The following is a 21,380-nucleotide window of genomic DNA, read 5'->3' as shown; positions in this document are numbered from 1 at the left end:
CAAGCCTCTGTCGCTCGCAGCTGTCAGTTAATTTTGGTGGGCATCAGGGTCATCTCATCTATAAAATAAGGGGGTGCTGGGTCACATCTCTAAGGGCTGTCTCAGTGTTTCAGTTACAAAATTCTATACAGTTGGCTCACCCAAATGGAGGAATTTCTGTTGATTTTCATTTTGTAGGCTCCGGTTCCTTAGAAATAAGCAATCAGATACTAAATTATGCTGGAATGGTTGATAGGGTCCACCTGATCCAGGTGTGTTTGCTTTAAAATTTCTAAGGTGTTTTAACTACTGTACTTGGACAAACAAAAATAGCTGGTAGCAAACCCCAATAAATGTATACAGTTTTTTAAACAATCAACTTAGGGACATGGTCACATGATGCAGGGTGTGTGTGTGTGTGTGTGTGTGTGTGTGATCATACATCTGACTGTGTATCATCAATTCTTCCTTGTAATGAAGATTTCTAGCCGCACACTAAAGAAACTAAGGAAATCATAGGCTTGCTTCTTTGTGTTTGTCCCCCATGACCTTAGATTTTTTTTTTTTTTCTTTTTCTTTTTGTTTCTTTTTGGTGGTACACGGGCCTCTCACTGCTGTGGCCTCTCCCGTTGCGGAGCACGGGCTCCAGACGCGCAGGCTCAGCGGCCATGGCCCACGGGCCCAGCCGCTCCGCGGCATGTGGGATCTTCCCAGACCGGGGCACAAACCCGCGTCCCGTGCATCGGCAGGCGGACTCTCAACCACTGCGCCACCAGGGAAGCCCGATCACCTTAGATTTTAATTCTGGTTTCATATATTCTATTTACAGGCACTCAGGCTCTAACTATCATTTTGCTAGCTATCACAGAATGAGCATTTTCTTTACATCAAAAACTCTTTCCATCTTTAGCATTTTCTGATGTATGGTTTTCTTCTTTTTTTTTTTCCAGTGTATGGTTTACTTTTAACCTCTATCTCTCGGTCTGCCCTGGAATTGATTTCCTAAGTTTCCTTTTGGCCATATACTAAGTACGTACTCTCAGTGTTTCTAGATATCTTCTTTTAAATCATCTTTTTCAGACTGTGGGACACAACTCATTAGTAGGTCATGAAATCAATTTAGAGGAACACTTTAAAAAAATATCAGAGTAGTAAGCATAAGTATTGTTCAGATATGTTTCAGTTTTATACAAATGTGTGTGTGCATGCTCGCATGTGTGTATGTGGGTGTATATGTAAAATATATTTCTTACTGTGGGTCAGGGTAAAAACTGCTTGAAAACCATCGCTTCACAACGATGGCTTCTTGGTCCTCTAAGGGACCCCTTGGCAATGTAACCACAGGACAATAAACCACACTGTTTGCAGTTCTCTTTTTGGTCTTGGTGACCACCCTGGCTAGACTGGCTGCACTCCCCAGTTGACAAACACTGGCTAGTCTGGCATCGTAGCCAGTACTTACCACTATATATTTTTGGTCTGATCTACATCCACAGCCTTTTCTGATCTATGAAGTTACTGTCAACACACTGGGAGGTACTATTTATCTTCCTCCCATGGTTTTGGGTGACAAAGATTCATCCCTGGGAAAAATACCACTAGGAAGCTTGTCCCTTAAGAAACAACAGAGCTCTTTCTCGGTGTTCCCTTTCCAGCTTCAGCCGTTTGGCTTATCCGACTGACAGAAATTAAAACTGCACATCTGCACAGACTAGAGGCTGTATAATAACTGAAGAACAGCCTACAAGCAGTTCAGAAATTCTCCAGATTCCTTCTGCTGTGTCTGGGTTAAGGGGACTGAGGGTGAGATAGGAACAGGAGAGCCTGAGACCGCCTGAAACAGGAACGTCTACCGTGACACTAGCAGTTCTAGTAAAGAGAATTGAGCATTAACTCTACCATGAAGACCCCTGGACTGCAGTGTCACGGTCACTCACTTAACCATGGCGGGTCACAGTCATCTCAATGGTAAAATCGCACTTGAATCGAGTGAAGGTTTGTGATAGAGCCATAATGAGAAAAAATATAGAGTGGGAGTAAGCAGCTTGTGATGTAAAAACTCAAAATATTATTTTCCAGGTAGAACAGAAGCATGTTTCTTGCTCACATAACAGTCCAGGGAGGATGGTCCTAGGTGGCTACGTAAAATCCTTCAGGAACCCAAGCAGATGGCTACTCTGCCATCTTCCACATGGTCCCTCTCCCAAGATTTCTCTGGGACATGCCGTTACAATTGGGGCACAAGTATGAAGGCACGTGTCTGGAATGGGTCATGGGCCTGGCGTGGAAGTGGCATACATTGCTTCTCCTCAGACTTAGCTGTTAGCCACAGCTAACAGCAGGGAGGCTGGGGAATGCAGTTTACCCGAGGAAGACATTGATGACCAGCTCACAGACTCTTTCACAGGAATTAACAGTCACGAGGTGACCATCTCACCTAGTCCTCACACATCCTTAGGTGTGGTAGGTCATACCATCTTAATTATACAGAATAGGAAACTGAGGTCCAGAAGATTTAAGTCACATCTAAGCAAACTGTTCTCATCCTCCCCCTTAACAGGGCAATCATTAATTGAGTATTTACTACATTTCAGGTGCGTTTAATGCATCAAAAATTAACTGACTTATGGTGATAGGCCAAAATGGACCCCCTCCAAAGTATCCACATCCTAAACCCTGGAATGCATAAATGCGTTATGTTACATGGCAAAAGGAACTTTGCAGATGTAATTAAGGTTTGGGACCTTAAAATAAGGGAGATTATCTTGGACTATCTAGGTGGGTCAAGTATTATTACACAGGCCCTTAGAAGCAGAGAATTTTCTCTGGCTGGAATCAGAGAGATGCAGCAGAAGTGGAAGTCAGAGAGATTCCAAGTGTATGAAGAATTCCATGTGCCCTTACTGGTTCTGAAATATCGGGGGCTTTGGGCAAGGACAGAAGAGAAGTCTCTGGGAGCTAAGGGGGCAGCCCCCAGCTCACAGCCATCAGGGAAATGGGACCTTATCCTACAACCGCAAGGAATTGAATTCTGCCAACAACCTGATTACACTTGAAAGCAATTTTTCCCCCAGAGCCTCCAGAAAGGAACACAGCCCTACTGACACCTTGACTTCAGCCTTGAGAGACCCTGAACAGAGAAATTCAGGTGAACCATGCCGTGCCTGGACTCTCTGACCCACAGAAACTCAGATAATAAATGGGGGGTAGTTTCAAGCCACTAAGTGTGTGTGGTTATTTGTTACAGCAGCAATAGAAAGCTAATGTGCGTATCTTCTCTCAGTCTTTGAGTATAAATGTTCTTATTTGAATTTTCTGGATTGATGAAAGTGAAATTCAAAGCAGAACTGAGATTTGAATTTAGATTTCTATGGCTTCAAAATGCTTTTTCCCCTGAGATATTCTGCTTCCTTCCATGAGATGGTGAATGCCTTGTAAAATGTACATAGTGCTATGTAAATAAAAGGTAAGTTTATTAGTAGTAGGAGTAATGTTTATTCCATAAATGTAAATATGTTTTAAGAGTAAATGACCAAAAAAGATACTGAACTGTAGCAGACACAAAAGTAGTTTTGTTTGGATTTTATTTTCAAGTCTAAAATAAAAATAAGAGAGAGCTCTTGTGTTGTTCTTTATGCCTTTTACGAAAATTAAACAAGCCCATTTTTGTTTGTATAAATAATTAAGAGATCCATTTTAGTTCTATGACTTTGTGGCAATATCAAATTAAAGCAAAGTAGGGATGGAAAGTTTAATCCATCTTTTATTTTCTGAGAGACTGAATTGCTTTTTTGGTCTGGCAGGTGGATGAATTACTTTTCCTTGACAAGAATTCTCTGATTACACTCACCTGTATGAGGGAAACAAAGAAATAAGTGACAGTTTAGGATTTCATGAGGTTAAACTTTGTTGAAAAACAGAATTTACCTGTAAAAATTCTAATGTCAACCTTTCATGATGATAAATCTTTGGGAAGAATCCATATGAAAGAGGTCGTTACTGTGTATGTAGAATTTTCCCAACCATTGCTCTGAAAGAAATTAGGAATTGAGGCTGATATTCCTCATATCCATTGAGGATAATATTTTCAATTTATTAGATAATATTTGTCTTTTTCCTAAACTCTAGTGCCAGTTTCAGACTGTTGCAGATCACTAAACAGTTTATATTTAGATTATTTGGGTGAAACCCAACTTACCTTTTATGGGTGATAATTGCCTTGCTCTCGTTTCTCTGTGTCTTCAGTGTCCGTGCTTGAAATTCAGTATTCCAGGTGAATTGTTTTTTCCATGAAAGATAAACATAAATGCAGATAAACAAGCAAAAGTCTCCTTACTTTTTCATGGTTTAAGACTACAATATTTAAGAAGATTACAATTACAATAAGCAAAAAATAACAGAAACAGGTGTGGAATGCTCATTTCTAAGACACCAGGAGTTCTATTTCATTTGTGTCATCTGAACATCTCTGCTGCATCTAACTTTCTCTTTTTCTCTCACCCCCATAGGAATACTATGACAAAGGAGATTACATTATTAGAGAGGGCGAGGAAGGAAGTACCTTTTTCATTTTAGCAAAAGGAAAGGTAACTTTTAGTTAAAGCTTACTTAAAATAAATCAAAAAATCGTATCAAATCTGTTGGCCATAAATGCAGCAGTGTTCTGCTTTGCAGCCTAGGTCCTCTGTCTGCAGTGAGCAGTTAAAGGACCTTCTGCACGAAGCGTCCTGGGGAAGCGGCGGGGGACAGTCTGAGCACCGGCTTTGGGCCCACAGGAGACTTGCTATGGGTTCCAGCTGATTTAGTAATTTCTTAGCGACCTTAGGTCACTTGGCTTTCTTTGGATGTCGTTTCATTGTGTATAAAATGACTGGATTATTTCTAATAATCCAATGAGTGTGTGATTCTCAGCCCAAGGGTCTAAGATCAAGGGCTGGAACATTTCCCCATCCCACTGATGGGACAAACAACGGGTGAAAGAGAATGAACTAGACAATTGAGGACAGAATGAACAGGCATCAAGCTGTAGAACAATATGGCTCAAAACTTCAATTCGTACACAATTGCTCAAGTTGATTTAGATGCTGATGAAAATTTTATGCTAATATAGACAACAAATCTTTTTGTCTAAACTAGATGTTGAGTGAATAACATGTTGCCGGTTATTCCCAGCTTGACTCTTTACAATGTTCCTTAGAGACAAAAAAGCATTTGTGGAATATTGATGGAAAGGATAAAATCTTGAGCACCTGTGTCTATAAACTGTCAGATTTTCACAAATGCTCTTTCTTCCATGGAAGAGTTTATCATCAGAGAATCAGACACTGCCCTTTGTAAACTGATTTGTGGTTGAACTTTGAACTGGGCCACCAGTGACGGAAAAAAAATTTTTAACATAATAGTTTCAGAACTCTTCAGCACTCAGAACCACTTTTTATCATTTCTCCTCAACCTGGACCTCATACTTTGAAAGAATTCTGGTTAATAAACAAATTGCATTTATCATTTAAAAATTTTTAAATTTATTGTGATTTCCATAAGTGCTAACCAGAATTTCTAATCAGAATGATGCAGTCCTTCTTACCATGTTGAACTGGAATAATTCTAGCCACAAAAAGGAATATTGAAGTTTTTGTTTGGCTCTGCTATGGGGGTTCTTGAACCTTCCTGGGCTGTGGATCGCATTGGGACTGTCATGAAAGTTGTGGATCCTCCTCCATATCCACATTTTGCATTCAGTTTTAGAGGGTACACAGGAATCAACAAGTCAGTCATGGACATGAGATTTAGAACTCTTGATACTCAGTCTTATTCTTGATTGATTTGTCAACTCCATTTGGCTTTTTGAAAAAATAAAGTTCCCACAGGACCATTATTATTTGCTTTGAGCATCCTTAGGAAGGAATAACTGGATTCACATAAAAAATTATAACTTTGAGTGGTGAGTTTTGGATGGAGAAGCTTCCTCTAATAAAAGGTGGATTGTGTTCAATCACAGGATTTTCTAGTCCATCCAAATGAGGTGACTATAGTTAGATTGTCATAACTACTGCAAAATTAAAGCAAAAGCTTTAATTTTTCCTTGTTGAGTCAAGTTTATATAGAACGAGAGGGTCTGGTTGAATGGGTATGTGTTCAGATTTTCCTTATTTTCTTCTCTCTCTCTCTTTACTTAAATTATTTGACATCATTTAGGTAAAAGTCACCCAGAGTACTGAGGGCCATGATCAACCACAACTGATAAAAACTCTGCAGAAAGGAGAATATTTTGGAGAAAAAGCTCTTATCAGGTGAATTCGTGAATTTATATTCCATACTTAAATAATTCTTTGGTTGTTTTGCATGTGCACCTACGCATGGAGAGTTGTCAAACTGAGCTACCAAATTAATGGCCGCCATTATCCAGGAAATAAACAAAATTTTTAAACTGAATTCTAAAAAATTCATTGTTAAGCAGGAAATAAGTATACTAATTTTGCACGGGAAATAATTTAGAAAGTCTTAAGTCTGGTAGTGCAAATAAAGTTGTGTTGTCTTAGAATTTTTAGTTTAAAAGAGAAAGAAATTAAAGACATGAAATTTTAAATTTTCCCATAAGAATGAGTTTATATTTTCAAGGTTTGAAATATTGTCCTGTTTTACCCTTTAAGAAATGATCAAATAATGACTTTGCGTATTTTTTGTGTTTTTAAATCATTATGTCAAAGGTAATATTTTCTTAAGAATTTTTATTGGCTCATTTTGCAAGCTTTAGAAACAACTCAAAATAGTGTATTTGACATTTCTACCTGAACCTCTTAGGCCTTTTGAGATATGAGTTTATTTACTGTTGATCTAAGTTATGGAAGAAACATTTGTAAAGATCAATCAAATTGCTCAGGAGACACTATGTGCTTCCTGGAACTCAGAAAACAACTTCAAGTCTGAAAAAAATTTTTCTTAAATATAAATAACTTTATAAAAATTCAAGTTAGAATTTTGAGCTACACACTCTTTCTTGGAGTTACATATGTTTTTAAATGAATACTTGAAATTAGTTAAGAAAGAACTTAAAATTTACGTTATTACTAAATGCTTTTTATTTCATATTTATGCTTATAAAAATGAGTAGTGTCTCTGCTCATTTTTCTTCCTTTTTAATTTTTGTCTGTGAAGTCCTAGTTCTGCTGATTTACATGTCAGGATTACATTAAGTACAGAGTGAAGAAAAAGTGTTCACATATTACCTGAAGACAAATTTGATTCTTTAAAAATCATAAAGCTCTTATTTTTTAAAGAAAATTAAACTACTTAATCCTAGTAAGTTATGGCTATTTTGTAAACAATTTAAAAATTGAATTTAAAGACAAGTTGAATTTTTATTTCCCATTTTCTAGCTGGTAAGGAACTTGTTTCAATAACGGGAAATTGTCCTCTTTTGTTTGCTTATTTGTGACAGAATATGAATTTGTTCATGTAGTGCAATCATGTAATACCATATTCAAGACTTCAATGTATTTGTTTTTAACATTAACACATTATTTTTCTCATACCTTCAAGCAAAACTATTAAAGTTTGAAAGTGCAGAGAAATTATTTCTAAATGCACTATAGACTCAAAATAGCTCTGGAAAGGAAATATGCTGTCTGGTTATGCTGGATCTGAAATAATTTGTGCTCTATGTTGCAACCAGCCAATTACAGTGTTTTCCCATGAGAAACATGGGGATTTATATTTATTAAAGACACAACTCCCCAAAGCATTTAAAATGTAAAGCTAAAATCAATGAGGAGGAGAGTTGGATACAAATATTTTTACATTTTTGTGCATTTTTATGCTATCACTTTTTAGGGCCACTGACTGTGGCTCAATGTTCCTTATATTCTGTGTATTTTCCATGTATTTCCATTAAATAGTCCCAGGAGTTCTTAGCATTTTACGTGCAAAAATAAATCCGTGGTACTTACACAGTTATTCTGAAAGAAACATATGTGTATTTGTAAACATCTAATACTTGTACACTGTTTGCAGAGAACATTCCTAGTCAAAATCATGACACTGACAAGTTAAAGGGATGCCATACCTCTTTTTTTTTGAACTAGCAAAGCAAATAGTTTACCCATATCCAAGATCATATCATATACATATCTACACACAGATAAGTTGAGTGTAAACTACCCAGCTCCCAACTCAAAAGCATATCAAGCTGAAATGTTTCACCAGTGTCTTCTAGCAAGGATCCTGTAAACTTGAGAGGGACTGTGGGTTATGTCAGAAGGTTTCTGGATGCCAGCTATGTGGATGGGGGACTTCTCTGGAATGAGAGATGGGCTGCCAGGGTTTTCCCTGTCCCATCGCAAAAGGAAGATGAAAGAACTATACTTTTTGTGATGCTGTTTTTGATGAAGTTGCTTAGAGCAGTCTTAATATGATTGCTACTCCAAGTTACCTTAAATAAATCTCAGAGCACTGAGTACCATATGGATGTACTTTTTTTCAGGGTCTTTAGTTATTAACCAATAGAGGGAGACAACTAACATAAATAAAGGTCTCTAAAGAAATACTTTACCTGGTGCTTGACCCATTGGTATTCATTAGGTAATTAAATTTACCATCATTAGATCATATGCCATAATTCATTGTATCTAAGGGGATTATTGTAAGATGCACTATTATATTATGTACCCCTGAGAAAGGAAGACAGTGCTATTAATTACACTGACTCATCGTCAATTGTAGGGCATGCTCTGATTTCAGAGATTTTAATGGAAAATGTACATCTTAGACTACAAAATGAAAGATTTTAGTATTTCTTTAATTCACTGGGTGATATGACACTAAAAACACTTTCTTTAGGTTTTATTCCTGACTGGTTTGTTAAAAGTTAATTACTTCAATATGTTTCTTATAAATTTCTTTGATCAGTTCATTTCAATTTTGCTGCTTATTAATTAGCAATTCCTGTTTGATCAGAGTAGGGCTATCTTATTTGGGCTAGAACAGAGTGTAGAATGAAATTCCATGCACAGTTGTACTCACTGATTCCTTTACATTCTCGGTGCATTTAGCTTCTTCTCGTCTGTATTCCTTGTGTGCATGTCCTTTATTAGGGCACATTTCAAATCCTTTTTTTGGGAAGGGGTAGAGTATAAATTATGATTTTTTAAAAAAAGCATAATCTTTGGAAGGTTTAAGTGATGGTGTTTTATACCAGTAGCAGATTTCCCTAATAAAAATGGATGTTTAATTTCTCACTAGAAAATTGACTTTCCTGTTTTTGTCTGCAGTGAAGATGTCAGATCAGCTAACATTATTGCTGAAGAAAATGATGTTGCATGCCTGGTTATAGATCGTGAGTGAGTATACTGATGTTGTCGGCGAATGCAGGCTACTGCCACCTTTGAAGACTTGGCCTTCTGTTACTACAAGGGCCCATCTGTCTTCCCTTTCATCACCACTTGGAAATGCTGGCCAATCCTCAGCTGCGAGTACATTCTATTAAAATTCATGGGAAGGAACTGGGCCTTCTGATCTGAATCTGTCTGTGGCAGTGGCAGATGCTGGCAGGCTAAATATTTTGTGTGCAGAGTTTGTACATAAATATCAGCAATAGACTGGTTTAAATTCTGCATCTTACAGAGAAATAAGCTTATTAGTACTCTCATGGATTTTTCCTCATACAGTGTAGTGAACAATTTCATAATTTATTGCTAAAATTCTCTAAGCCGTCAAAAACCTCTCTCTCTCAAATTATAAAATGTTCATTAGCTAGATGTATTTCCAGAGAAGTTTTAATTTAATGTTGGTAGTAATTTGCAAAAGATGTGTGTCAATATTAATCTCTAAATGTCTGAGGTTATTTTTCAGAATATTTCATTTTGTGTCCTTAACTCACTTCAAATCAAATTTGAATCTGACTCCTTGGATCTCTCATTAATCAGTTGAATATTTATTGACTATCTAGATATAACAAAGAAAAAATTCAAATATACCAAAACTAGGCCATTGTCTGACAAAAGCCATGTATTGTCAAAAGAAATAGGGCATACTCATATGAAATATTAACAAAAAATAGTAAAATGACAATAGGTATCACAAGACTATGTAGATGATTGCTAATTGAATAAAACATTTATTGAACGTAGAATCATATAGATTTAGAGCTGGAAAGAACTTTGGAATATTTTACAAAATTTTTTTATTATGGAAAGTTTCAAACATATTAAAAAATAGAATGGGGCTTCCCTGGTGGCGCGGTGGTTGGGAGTCCGCCTGCCGGTGCAGGGGGCACGGGTTCGTGCCCTGGTCCGGGAGGATCCCGCGTGCCGCGGAGCGGCTGGGCCCGTGGGCCGTGGCCGCTGAGCCTGCGCGTCCGGAGCCTGTGCTCCGCAACGGGGGAGGCCGCGGCGGTGAGGGGCCCGCATACCGCAAAAAAAAAAAAAAAAAAAAAAAAAAAAAAAAAAAAAAAAAAAAAAAAAAAAAAATAGAATGATATCATGGACCCCATCATGCAAGCTCAAGAATTATCAATTAAAGCCTTATCTATACCACTTTGCCATCCTCTCCCTGCCTTCTACGCACTATTTTCAAGCAAATTCCAAACATAAAATTATTTCATCTATGAATTTTAGTAGCATCTCTAAAAGCTAAATATTATTTATAGTATGTGACCACAATAATATAGCATGCCTAAAAAGTTACCAATTCTTTCTTTCTTTATTATTTTTTAATTGAGGTATAATTGACACATAACATTATATTAGTGTCAGGTGTACAACATAATGATCCAATATATGTATACATTGCAAAATGATCACTACAATATGTCTAGTTAGCATCCATCACCACACATAGGACAATAATTCTTAGTATCACTTTGAGTTACTTTAATCTTTCCCTTAACAGATAAAAAAAGTAAGTCCAGGTCATTTAAAGAATTGCCCCAACAGAGTCATCTGTGATGGAGCAGGGGCTCCTGCCCAGGTCTTCCAGTGCCTTTCAGCAGTCTTTCCACCATGCCATTTGGTTCCCATAGCATGTGTTCAGAAGGGAAGCAATCACAATACTGTGAAGTGGGAAAAGTTTTACTTCATTTTTTAAGTGTGGAAATGGGGCTTAATATTCACAGGCGTTTTCTAGGCAAAGAGGAAATGTGGAAGTCTCTCTGGGTGAAGTAAACCTTAAAAACAAAGGCATAGGGCTAGGAAGTTCAAAGCATGTTCAGATGAAGGTAATCTTTGATGGCAGCTCTCAAATGGAAAATATATTGATATGGTATTGCCCTGACAATGCATTGTTTTGTATATGAGTTCCTTAAAAATATATGCATGCACTAAATAGCATTAGCGGTGTGGTACAATCTTATAAATTGCTCCGAAATGCAAGGACTAAAACAGGATAGAAAGGAAGAACTCCTCCCCTTTTTCTTTATTATAATCACATAACCAAATATTTATACAATATCTCATGTATTCATAATCCATGTAAAGGATGCAATGGTTTTTATAGAGTTTATAAATTATTTGGAAGTTGATAATTTTAAAATGCTTAATTTACATGTGCATAGTTGAGATTCTTATAACAGAGAGTACTGTCCTGTTAGACACAATGAGACATTAAAAGTTACATGAATTTATTCTGTGCATAAGAGAAACTGAATATCAGGTAGGACTGGGTTGACCTACATCCTGGATTTCCTGGGACAGTTCTGGTTATTCCAACATGTTTATGATTAGCACTCCCCTTCACCCTGGAAAACATTCAGTTTGAATGATAAATTATATGATCATCGTAGCTATCACTTATAAAGCTAGTTTAAGATCCCGTAATAATTCTCCCATAGTACCCTTACATCATTGTTCACACTTTATTTGATTGCTTTATTTAACATCTGTCTTCCCACTCTTCTGTTTCTTCATGAGGACAGAAACATTTACTTTGTTCGCTGCTGTTGCTGTGCCAGCATTTGACATAGTCCTTGGCATACAGGAAGCGATCCAGATGTTGGCTGAATAAAGGGCACCATCCTTGCAATGAAATATAGTGGCTAAAAGCCTATGGCTCTTTATTTCTTCTTTCCTAATTCATCACTTTAAAAATGCATATTTGAATGTTACAGCTAGAATGTTGTAGCCATTTAAACTTTAGTTTGTGGAGAATTTCTATAGACCTGTGACACCAGTGTCACATTAAAAAAATAAAATTTGTTTACAACAATACTTCAATTAGTGTCATAGCAAGGAAGATAATGGTGACATGTAGAATAAATAAAATCAATGGGATAGGGAGGGTGGGAGGGAGACGCAAGAGGGAGTGGATATGGAGATATATGTATACCTATAGCTGATTCACTTTGTTATACAGCAGAAACTAACACAACATTGTAAAGCAATTATACTCCAATAAAGATGTTAAAAAATAAATAAATAGAAACAAAAAAATAAAAGAGACAACATAAAAAAGCAAAGTACAAGAAGTATTTCCTTTTACTTGAAAATTTCAACCATTGGGAATTTGAAATTGCATGGCAATACTCTTGTTTCTCATTACTGTACAGTCAGCAAAGGACGGTCCAGAGAGCAGGGCAGAAAAGAGTGCAGAGTAGATCTGAAGGGGGAAATGGAAAATACCCAGCACAGTGCATAAGATATACTTAATAATGTAGGTGTAGGTTGGTGATCAGTTAAATGTGGGTAGAGGTCTTCAGGGCTAGGCAGGCAGTAAGTAGCACCAGTACACTAATGAGGTGAACTCTGGTTTATTAGTTTCAGTTTTAGGTGTTTTGAGGTAAATTTTCATTCCTTTCATTTCTTTATATCCAGGAGCTTAAGATTTACTGAGGTGATTAAAGCATGGTTTCTAGAAGGATACTGTTTTGTAGTAGGGAAGAGAACTACCCTGAAAATCACGAATCCAGGTATATTGTCAAGTGTGGGGTGCAGGAAGCACTGGAAGGATAATCCAGAAAATAGGTTTGTTTGGTGAGGAAGGGGATTATTTTTTTCTCATGGGCAGTACCCTATGTAAGAATTCACAGAGACAAGGGACTGGGGACAGGCGGATTAGATGGGACATGTAACAAACCTGTGATCTGTGAGGGTGAGGGAGGTCAGGGGAAGATGCTGGCTGAGCCTCAGACAGAGAACTACTAAGTTAAGGTAAACAATTTGGATTTAATTATGAAGGAATGTGAAATGAGTAGTATTATCTAGGGACAAAGAAGAGATAAATTGTATCCTTGACTTTAAAAATAAATAGCTTAATTAATTTGGTGAAGCAAAGTTAGAAAAATCTGAAACCCATGTAACCTGTTGATTCAGTAAACAGATCATGTAGCCTATTTCCTTTTCACTGTCTTCTTAAAAAAAAAAAAAAAAAAAAAAAAGAACAATATTGGTAAACCTGAACCACAAGGGGGAAAATTACAGAAATGGTGTCTCTTCTCATTGTTAGCCTCTTTGCTTTCAGAAACTCAGAAGATCAATTATATAGCTTCCAATAACTATTCTACATGTGACAGCAACTTTAATGTAAGAAATTATTGAATAACAATTTGCAAAGCTGTGAATAACCATATAAATAGTCTTTTATGAGTTTAAGAAGAATGGCAAGTTGCAATGGTAACTCTCAGCACTGAGCTTTTTATTTTATCTTATTTTATTCATTTAGAACATTCAACCAAACAGTTGGGACTTTTGAAGAACTCCAAAAATACCTTGAAGGGTATGTGGCAAACCTGAACCGTGATGATGAAAAAAGACATGCGAAGTAAGTGGAGGAATATTTTCCTAAGCTGATTGTGACTTCTGGCAGTTGATAAAGAAGGGGACTGAAGGGTGTGATTTGCTGTGGCGTAAATTTTAGTGTGTTGCCATTAGAAAATTAGGGGGAGTTCTTTTAAGTTGTTCTTCCACAAAGAGGATACCATTTGCCTGGTATCTACCAGGATAATAATAGTATGGCTATTATTTTAGTCAATAAATAGTTTCTTATTTTCAGTGATGGGTAGTAATGTTAGGAAGAAATTTCCTGATAGGGAACCTTGGGAAAGGGATTCTTTACATTGACTGGTGACTTAGTTCAAAAGGACATTAATTCAGAAAGGAAGGCTCTCTTGCCCATGGAAATCAAACAGGAATACCAAGGCATAGCGTAGCCCATTCATTCTGATTCCAGGTAAAGAGCTAGGGCTAGAGTCTGGGTTATTTCAAAATATAAGGGAGCTATTGCCTGTGGTGTTGTGTGTTGGGTTCTAAATGTAGTAATACTGATGAAAATGGTTTTTTGTTTAATAGAAACAATACTTGTAAAATTAAAATTATTTGAAAATCCTTTGCTAAAACATTTTGTAGAATGAATACTTAAGCATATATTCACCAGATAGTACCATTAAAGTTGAAGAGTCAAAAGTTCTAGAAGACTGACCTTTGAGTAAATTAGAGCATTCAGTCAGGACTGCATAAGTTTTTTTTTTTTTTTTTTTTTTTCTTGCAGGGAGTATACTTGCAGTTTTTATGCCAAAGGCCTTTTGTAGTGAGAACAATTTATGAATATGTAACCCAGAACAGTAAACTCTAATTAAAAGAGAATTGAGTATTTCCAAGTAACAATACTTAGACATAAAATATGAACTGTATTTTTCATGTTTCACAAAGCAGTTATTCTGGTTCAGCCAGAGAAATCTTCAAGATCTGACAAAAATAGCAAAATATGGCAAAGATTCTCAGTGTGGAATCCTCCTGTATGTGCAGCAAAGGAAATGGCTCTCTTTTCTGGTTTTATTTCCTCTCACTGATTCTTTGTTTTTTAAACAGCTTTATTGAGATGTATTTCAAATACCACACAATTCACCTGTTTTTACCTCTCATTGATTCAGTTTGACTTTTGTCTATTTTTTATTGTGTGTGAGTATATCTGTTTTTTATTTGTGTAGTCTATTGTTTTTCTCCCCAGATGTAACTGAATCCGATCCTATAAAAGTTGAGATAAGCTCTATAGTAACTATGGGCAGTAATTACTGGCAGAAATAAGACTGTTGTAAGGGTGGAATTTATGTGTGCCGTGACCCCTGCTTGCCCAAGGGAGCGTATGTAATGTTTCTCTTATCTCCTACAGGAGATCCATGTCTAGCTGGAAGCTGTCCAAAGCACTCTCTTTGGAGATGATTCAGCTGAAGGAGAAAGTGGCCAGATTTTCCTCATCATCCCCATTCCAGAACCTTGAGATTATCGCAACACTGGGCGTTGGTGGGTTCGGAAGAGTTGAGCTTGTAAGGGGTTTACGTTTCAAGCATCTGAGAGAAGCCTTTTGACTTTTTTTTGTTTTGTATTCCAGTGTATGTTGGAGGAATATATGCATTGTTATTGCTATCTAAACATTGCTTTGAACAGAAATTAAGACAGTACACTTTTCACTCTTTATGTTGTGTAATAGCAGGTCTGTGCTAGTAACTTATAATAATATAGCTGCTATTTCAAGCCTCTTACATCACATCCTTTTGTGATTTTTTTTTTTCTTGAGGGCAGTTATTGGAGAATGTACCAGTAACCATACCCAAAGGCTACAAAACATAAAATGTGTTTCCTAACAGCAAAATGTATGTATACATACGTTCACGATGCATTAACTATATGCTAAAGCAAAGAAAGTGTCCAGTGAAAGTGTCATAGAAATGAAATCTTTAATATCATAGCTCCATTTCTTAAATAACTCCCCTGCCACGTCTGTATTTGGCTTTCATTATTCTATTTTGGGGTTGCCAAATTTTCTATCAAAAAAAAAAAAAGCTGAATGCCAGGGGATGTTTGAAGAGCAGCCTTCTGTAGTGCTGGTCAGGACAGCTGGGAACTTATGGCCTGATTTCGGCTGCATCTTCCATATCACCACCTCTCTGAGCTTTATAATCAGCCTCCAAAGAGTCGCAGAGTGGCACTGTCAGATCAAGTGCCCTGAGGAAACGGTAGAATGGAGATCGGTGACCTTACTGGGTAGAGATGGCTCTGAACCCTTGGCAATTACCAAGCCCTTCTTTGCCCAGCAGATTTGTAACAATTCACTGTACATTAACCTTGGGAACTATGCTGACACTTCTGTCTGCTGGGTGGCCTGGGTGTGAGCAGATCTGAAATGCTGCCAGGAGACTCTGGATAGTACACTTTACACCCAGTCAATACTTGGGTAAGGGGGGAAGAGACGATTTCTTAAGAGGCCAAAGAGTATTTGTAGTGTTTCTTCTGCTATATGGAGAGATAAGGGAGAGATTCATCTGCTGTATTTTTCATCAAAATCTTGGCAAAAGGATTGAATTAACAATGCTGAGGCTTCTTTTTTATATAGTTAGATAATAATAATTGAAACAATAATTCCACCATTGATTTAAAAGTCATAGGCAGCACTAATGGCAACTGTGAGCAAAATGTGGGGTGCAACCATTTCTGCACGGTTTCATTACTTGTCAAATATAGTCTGCTAATGGGTTTTAAAAGTCTATCTGAATACATGCTTATTAAATTTTAAAAATTTCCTTTTAAGGGAAAATCCTGTTTGTCCATCTAGAGCATGGTCTCCAATAGAGCTTTCTGCGCTGATAGAAATGTTCAGTATCTGTGTGTCCAGTAGGCTAGCCACTGGACATATGTGGCTGGAGAGCTTTTGGATCGTGCAACTGAGGAACTGAATTTTAAATTTTAATCAATTTACAATTAAATAACCTTATGTGACTAGTGGCTATTATATTGGATCGTACAGATATGAATCTTGATGTAATATGTTTTGTTTTGAAACTCAAAGAAGTGACTATTAAGAAAGAACCATTTTTGGCAATTCTGGCCAAAGTTTTTCATGTCACATACTCAAAACCGAAGAGATTTCTAACCATTCAGTCTTCTAACTAGAGTATTTTTCTTGTTTCAATACAAAAACTCTAGAGCCATGTTCCAGATCCGTGAACTCTTTTGGAAATGACAATGAAAAGGAAGTGTGTACACCTGGATAAAATTCAGTTCCCAGAGGGATAAGTGGTTACACGCTTACATGCTATTTAAATGTGAAAGAATTCAAACTCTCATTAGTTAACAATGTATTTTACCTAGATATTGCAAATCTTTCCTAGTAAGTTCATTTTGAGGGCTTGTTCTCTTCTTCCCTAGGTTAAGGTAAAAAATGAGAATGTTGCTTTTGCAATGAAGTGTATAAGGAAGAAGCACATAGTTGACACGAAGCAGCAGGAGCACGTCTACGCAGAAAAGAGGATCCTGGAAGAGCTGTGCTCCCCCTTCATTGTGAAGTAAGCGAGCATTCCTCTCCCAGAACTTAGCATCTTAGGCTCTCCTTTTGAGTGTTCCCGTGCAAGAGGATAGAGGAGGAAGAGGAGGCCCCGCTCTGAATTCTCCAGCCCAGTCACAGCGATGATACATAATATGTTAGAAGTTTGAGATCTCAAGTCAAGAGTCCAGATATTTTGTTCTTGGATAAATCTCAGGAAAGTGTGTGGGGTGTATGTGTGTATTTGTGAGTGTGTGTGTGTGTGTGAATATAAAGTTATTGTGGCAATAATTTGAACTGCTTATTTAATTGAGACCCAGTGCGGAATTTGGGAAGCAAGAATTCATTCAGAACCCCCCAGGGGACGTGCTGCTGTTGAATTTCGACAAGAAGTGGCATCTGGACATATCTAGGTTGTTGAGGAGCTGGTCCTAGCAGTGCCTAGATGCCAGAAGATCCACCTCCTTACAGTTACTGTGCTTTCTTTAGCTGTCACTAGAGTTTGCAAGACAAATGTATTATTCTAGGCCATGGCTCTCTTGTGAATTCATGGGTTAGCGGTGTAGGCCAGTTAAAGCATATTTTTTCCTACCTGTCTTAATGCTCCTGGAGTGTAGCTTTAGAGATTTCTGGGTGATGTAAAGTGCCTCTATAATGAGTAGAATCTACGCTTTTTGATCAAAATGCCTTGAGAGAGTCTTTCTGCCTATCCATATTCTCAGACCCATTTGTTTTCAAGATAAAAAAATGTCTGAACCCAGGCAATGCTGGCAATAGAGTCATCCAAGTATCTTTGTCTGACTTTGTGCCCCTCCCCCCTTTTTAATCAGTAATGCATTAAAAACGATCATGAGCAGCTTCAGGGCATGGATTCGGTTTTATTCATTTTCTCATTTCCAGCTCTTTGCAAAGTATCTGGCATGGAGTAGGGCAATAATAATATTAAGAATAAACATTAATGGAAGCACTTATTGTTGAGAAAGTAACACGTGCCAGGCAGTTTTCTAAGCAAAAATTTAAAAATATCTTATATATACTATATATAATATATGATCTTTATAATAAAACAGGTAAATGTTATGATTGTCCTCACTGAACAAAAACAATGAGAAAACTGAGGTTGCTTAGCTAATAAACGGCCAATCAGGGATTCAAGCCTAGGCAGCTTGGGTCCAGAGCCCACACTGAACCGCTTACTAGATTACTTCTGCTGTCTGTATGTGATATGGCAGCTCTGCTGTCTGCATTAGCCTGGACGTGGTGCTAGGGAGATGAGGACATCTCTTGAGTAAGACCCAGAAACTGCTTTCATCTAACGTTGAAATATGGTACCCTGCCCAGATCCCACTTCCGGACTGAGGCTTTCATTCCTCCAGCTTCTGGGAGTCTCGCCAGCTGGGGACTCTAGCTCATTCCCTCTCCACCGTTGATCTAAGGTGAAGAGAACCACGTGGCCCAAGACCATACTGTTTCTCCAGGCACATCCTGCATCCAGTGATGGCAGAGCTCCTTGAAGCTGAAGCTTTTGTCAAATTAGGTTATAGCCCAACTCTCTCTCTGCCCAAGTCTGCTTCCTTTCTCCCCCATGGGTCTTGGTCCCAAGAGCATTCCCCACTAAACTTACTGCTTACAAATTTCTGTCTCGGACTCTATTTCCTGAGACCAACTAGAGGACATAAGACATGGGGATGAATAAGTATTACGCAAGGCAGATCTTAAAGGAGACTATGCAGAGGTCTCTTTGTCTGGGGAAGAAGGAGAGGCCGTATCTAGTAGGTGGGTTAATGAACTGCTTTATCAGGAAGGAGGACCCTGAGCTTGGCCCTGAGGGATGGACAGCACTTTCACAGTGAAACTGAGATGAGGAATTCAGTCTGTGGGTAGCGGGAGAGGAGTCCAAGTAAAGGGGTCAACAGGGGCACAAGTGAGGGAGGAAGAAAGATCAGAGTGTTCAGGGAGCAGCCTGCCGTAGCCAGAGGATGTTTGCAAGGAGATGCGGACCATCTTCCAAAGTGTTATTCATGATGGTCTTAAGCAACTTGGAAGACGTTTTAAAACTGGGTTTCTAATAATAACTGTGCTTTTCTTTATCTTCACAGATTATATCGCACTTTCAGGGACAATAAGTATGTATACATGCTGCTGGAGGCCTGCTTAGGTGGGGAGCTATGGAGTATATTAAGAGACAGGTAATGAAAAAGAATAATAAACAATAACTTTTGTCTCCTCTTGTCTCATCTAAAAGATGCTATGTTCATGATCATTTAAAGAGGCATGAAGAAAGTTACTAAGAAATGAGTCCAAGAACATATTATCACTTGATAAAAAGTAGTAATAGTGATATTTTCTTAGCTAACATTATAATCATGTAATAGGCACCCTGTAAAGCAGTTACTGTCATTCTCATAGTAGGGATTAAAGAAGCCCAGGCTTAGAGTGTGAACCATCCATGTCACATGGTTAGTATGAGGCAGAGTAAGTAGAAACCCAGATGTTACTGATTCTGAATCTTGAGAAGAGAGATGATGAAAGGGGTGGAGAGTGGTGAAGCCCGGACTGAAAGGCAGAGTGAAATGTCTGCAAAGATTCAGTTTTACAAAAGGGGTGATTTCCACACAGTCAAAACCAGGTATTTACTAAGCTCCACCTACATACAAGGCTCCATAGTAGACAGTGTGGGAAGTTTTCTAAACAAAGTAAACTGTTCTCACCCCTCAAAGTATAACATTTTCCTCCAATGAGTTTAGATTTTATTTTGGGAGATAATGATGTAATGTGCAATTCTAAAACATGTCATTATTTAACGTGAAAACTAAATACGACAAGGAAGTTGGCAGTTTGTAACTAAATGTCCAATGAGTGTTGTGGATAGTGAGCTTGAAGAGGAAAGATAGAAAAATGTGATGGTCCAGGAAGGACTTGAGCTAAACTCTAAAGACAAAACTTGGAAAGGCAGAGAGGAAGGTAAACCGCAGGAAAATGAGGGTAGCATTAAGTGTCTTACTTGCTGAGTAAGGGCAGAATTTGAATAGAGGACAAGGGCAGCAGAAAAGGAGATGGAAGGTGGCTTTGCATTAGGCTGTGGAGGTTAATGCCAGGCCAAACATTTAGACAGCATTCCCTGGCTTAGTGGTTCTCAGCCCTGGCTTCACGTCAGTCTCATGGGGAGCTTTTACAAAGTAGAAATGCTGGGCCCTAGTGCCAAAGGCTTTGATTTGGTTCAGCTGTGATGGGTCCAGAAAATGATTTTGAACTGCCTTTCAGGCAATACTAGTGTGCATTCATGGTCAAGAATCACCGACCTAGGTAATAAGAGACTTTTGAGCATCTGAGTAGAGATTCATGTGTTGTACTAGGAACATATTGTTGGATGGATCTGAATGGGGGAAACCTGGAAAGGTTGAGGAAACTTGCATGATACCTGCAGAAGCATTTGTGTCTTCCATCTTTGCTTCCACAGACAAATCTTTTTAGAAAATATAAATCTATTTAGAGGTGAGAGTTCCTACTCTAGTGTTAGGCACTTTACCTGATCCATAAAACAGCTTTGTTAAGTCAGTAGTAAACCCATTTTACAGATATAAATCTGAGGCTCAGAACAGCCAAACAATTTGCCTAAGGATGCAGTAAGTGGAAGAAGCAGGAGTTAAAACCAGTTTCTCTCGTTCCAAGGCCACAGCCTTCTATTATACCATGCAGCAAATCTCTACCACATTTTAATAATTCAGTATGTAAACCTATACACAGTGCTGACACAGGGCAACTCTAATATCATCAAGGTGCACTAAATAGGAAAGAGTTATGACCCCGTTTCTACATGGGTTATTGTTACAAGCTATACAAACAGGAAATGAAAATGATCACTTGAGTCGTTTTTAGTCAAGCAATCAATTGGAGAAGTCTGGTTCAAGCGCTCCATTGAAATACTTGCATTTTCCCCAGAGTTTGCCAGAGATGTCTTTGAAAAGTCTTATTTTCTTGTCTTTCCATTTTATATGTTCATATAAGATTGGCAGAAACAATTGATTGGATGTAGACACTTTAATTTTAGTGAAGTGGTTCTTGTTTGCATCAAGTAACCCCCTAAATTTCTTTATAATCAGTGGTCTAATTTATTGGCAGCATGAAGTATTTTTTAGTGCTAATGCCGTACAAAACGT

At 37.8% G+C, this 21,380-nt stretch overlaps 1 protein-coding gene across 3 annotated transcripts in view; it reads left to right on the top strand.

The window, feature by feature from the left end:
• PRKG2 (protein kinase cGMP-dependent 2) overlaps nucleotides 1-21,380 on the top strand; it is a 96,478-nt gene that overhangs the window by 44,224 nt on the left and 30,874 nt on the right. For 2 of the 3 annotated variants that reach the window (XM_059066509.2, XM_067035908.1), the window contains exons 7-13: nucleotides 4,488-4,565; nucleotides 6,175-6,269; nucleotides 9,246-9,314; nucleotides 13,627-13,725; nucleotides 15,073-15,226; nucleotides 17,106-17,242; nucleotides 19,320-19,409. In XM_059066509.2, coding sequence (XP_058922492.1) covers nucleotides 4,488-4,565; nucleotides 6,175-6,269; nucleotides 9,246-9,314; nucleotides 13,627-13,725; nucleotides 15,073-15,226; nucleotides 17,106-17,242; nucleotides 19,320-19,409 — 722 coding nt within the window. Of the gene's footprint in view, nucleotides 1-4,487; nucleotides 4,566-6,174; nucleotides 6,270-9,245; nucleotides 9,315-13,626; nucleotides 13,726-15,072; nucleotides 15,227-17,105; nucleotides 17,243-19,319; nucleotides 19,410-21,380 lie in introns of those variants that run through there. The other variant, XM_067035909.1, reaches the window with a different exon arrangement.

The sequence above is a fragment of the Kogia breviceps genome, chromosome 6, assembly GCF_026419965.1.
Source record: "Kogia breviceps isolate mKogBre1 chromosome 6, mKogBre1 haplotype 1, whole genome shotgun sequence".
NCBI classification, from domain to species: domain Eukaryota; kingdom Metazoa; phylum Chordata; class Mammalia; order Artiodactyla; family Physeteridae; genus Kogia; species Kogia breviceps.
Note: the sequence above shows the minus strand (reverse complement) of the source record. Positions and strands in the feature narration are given on the sequence as shown.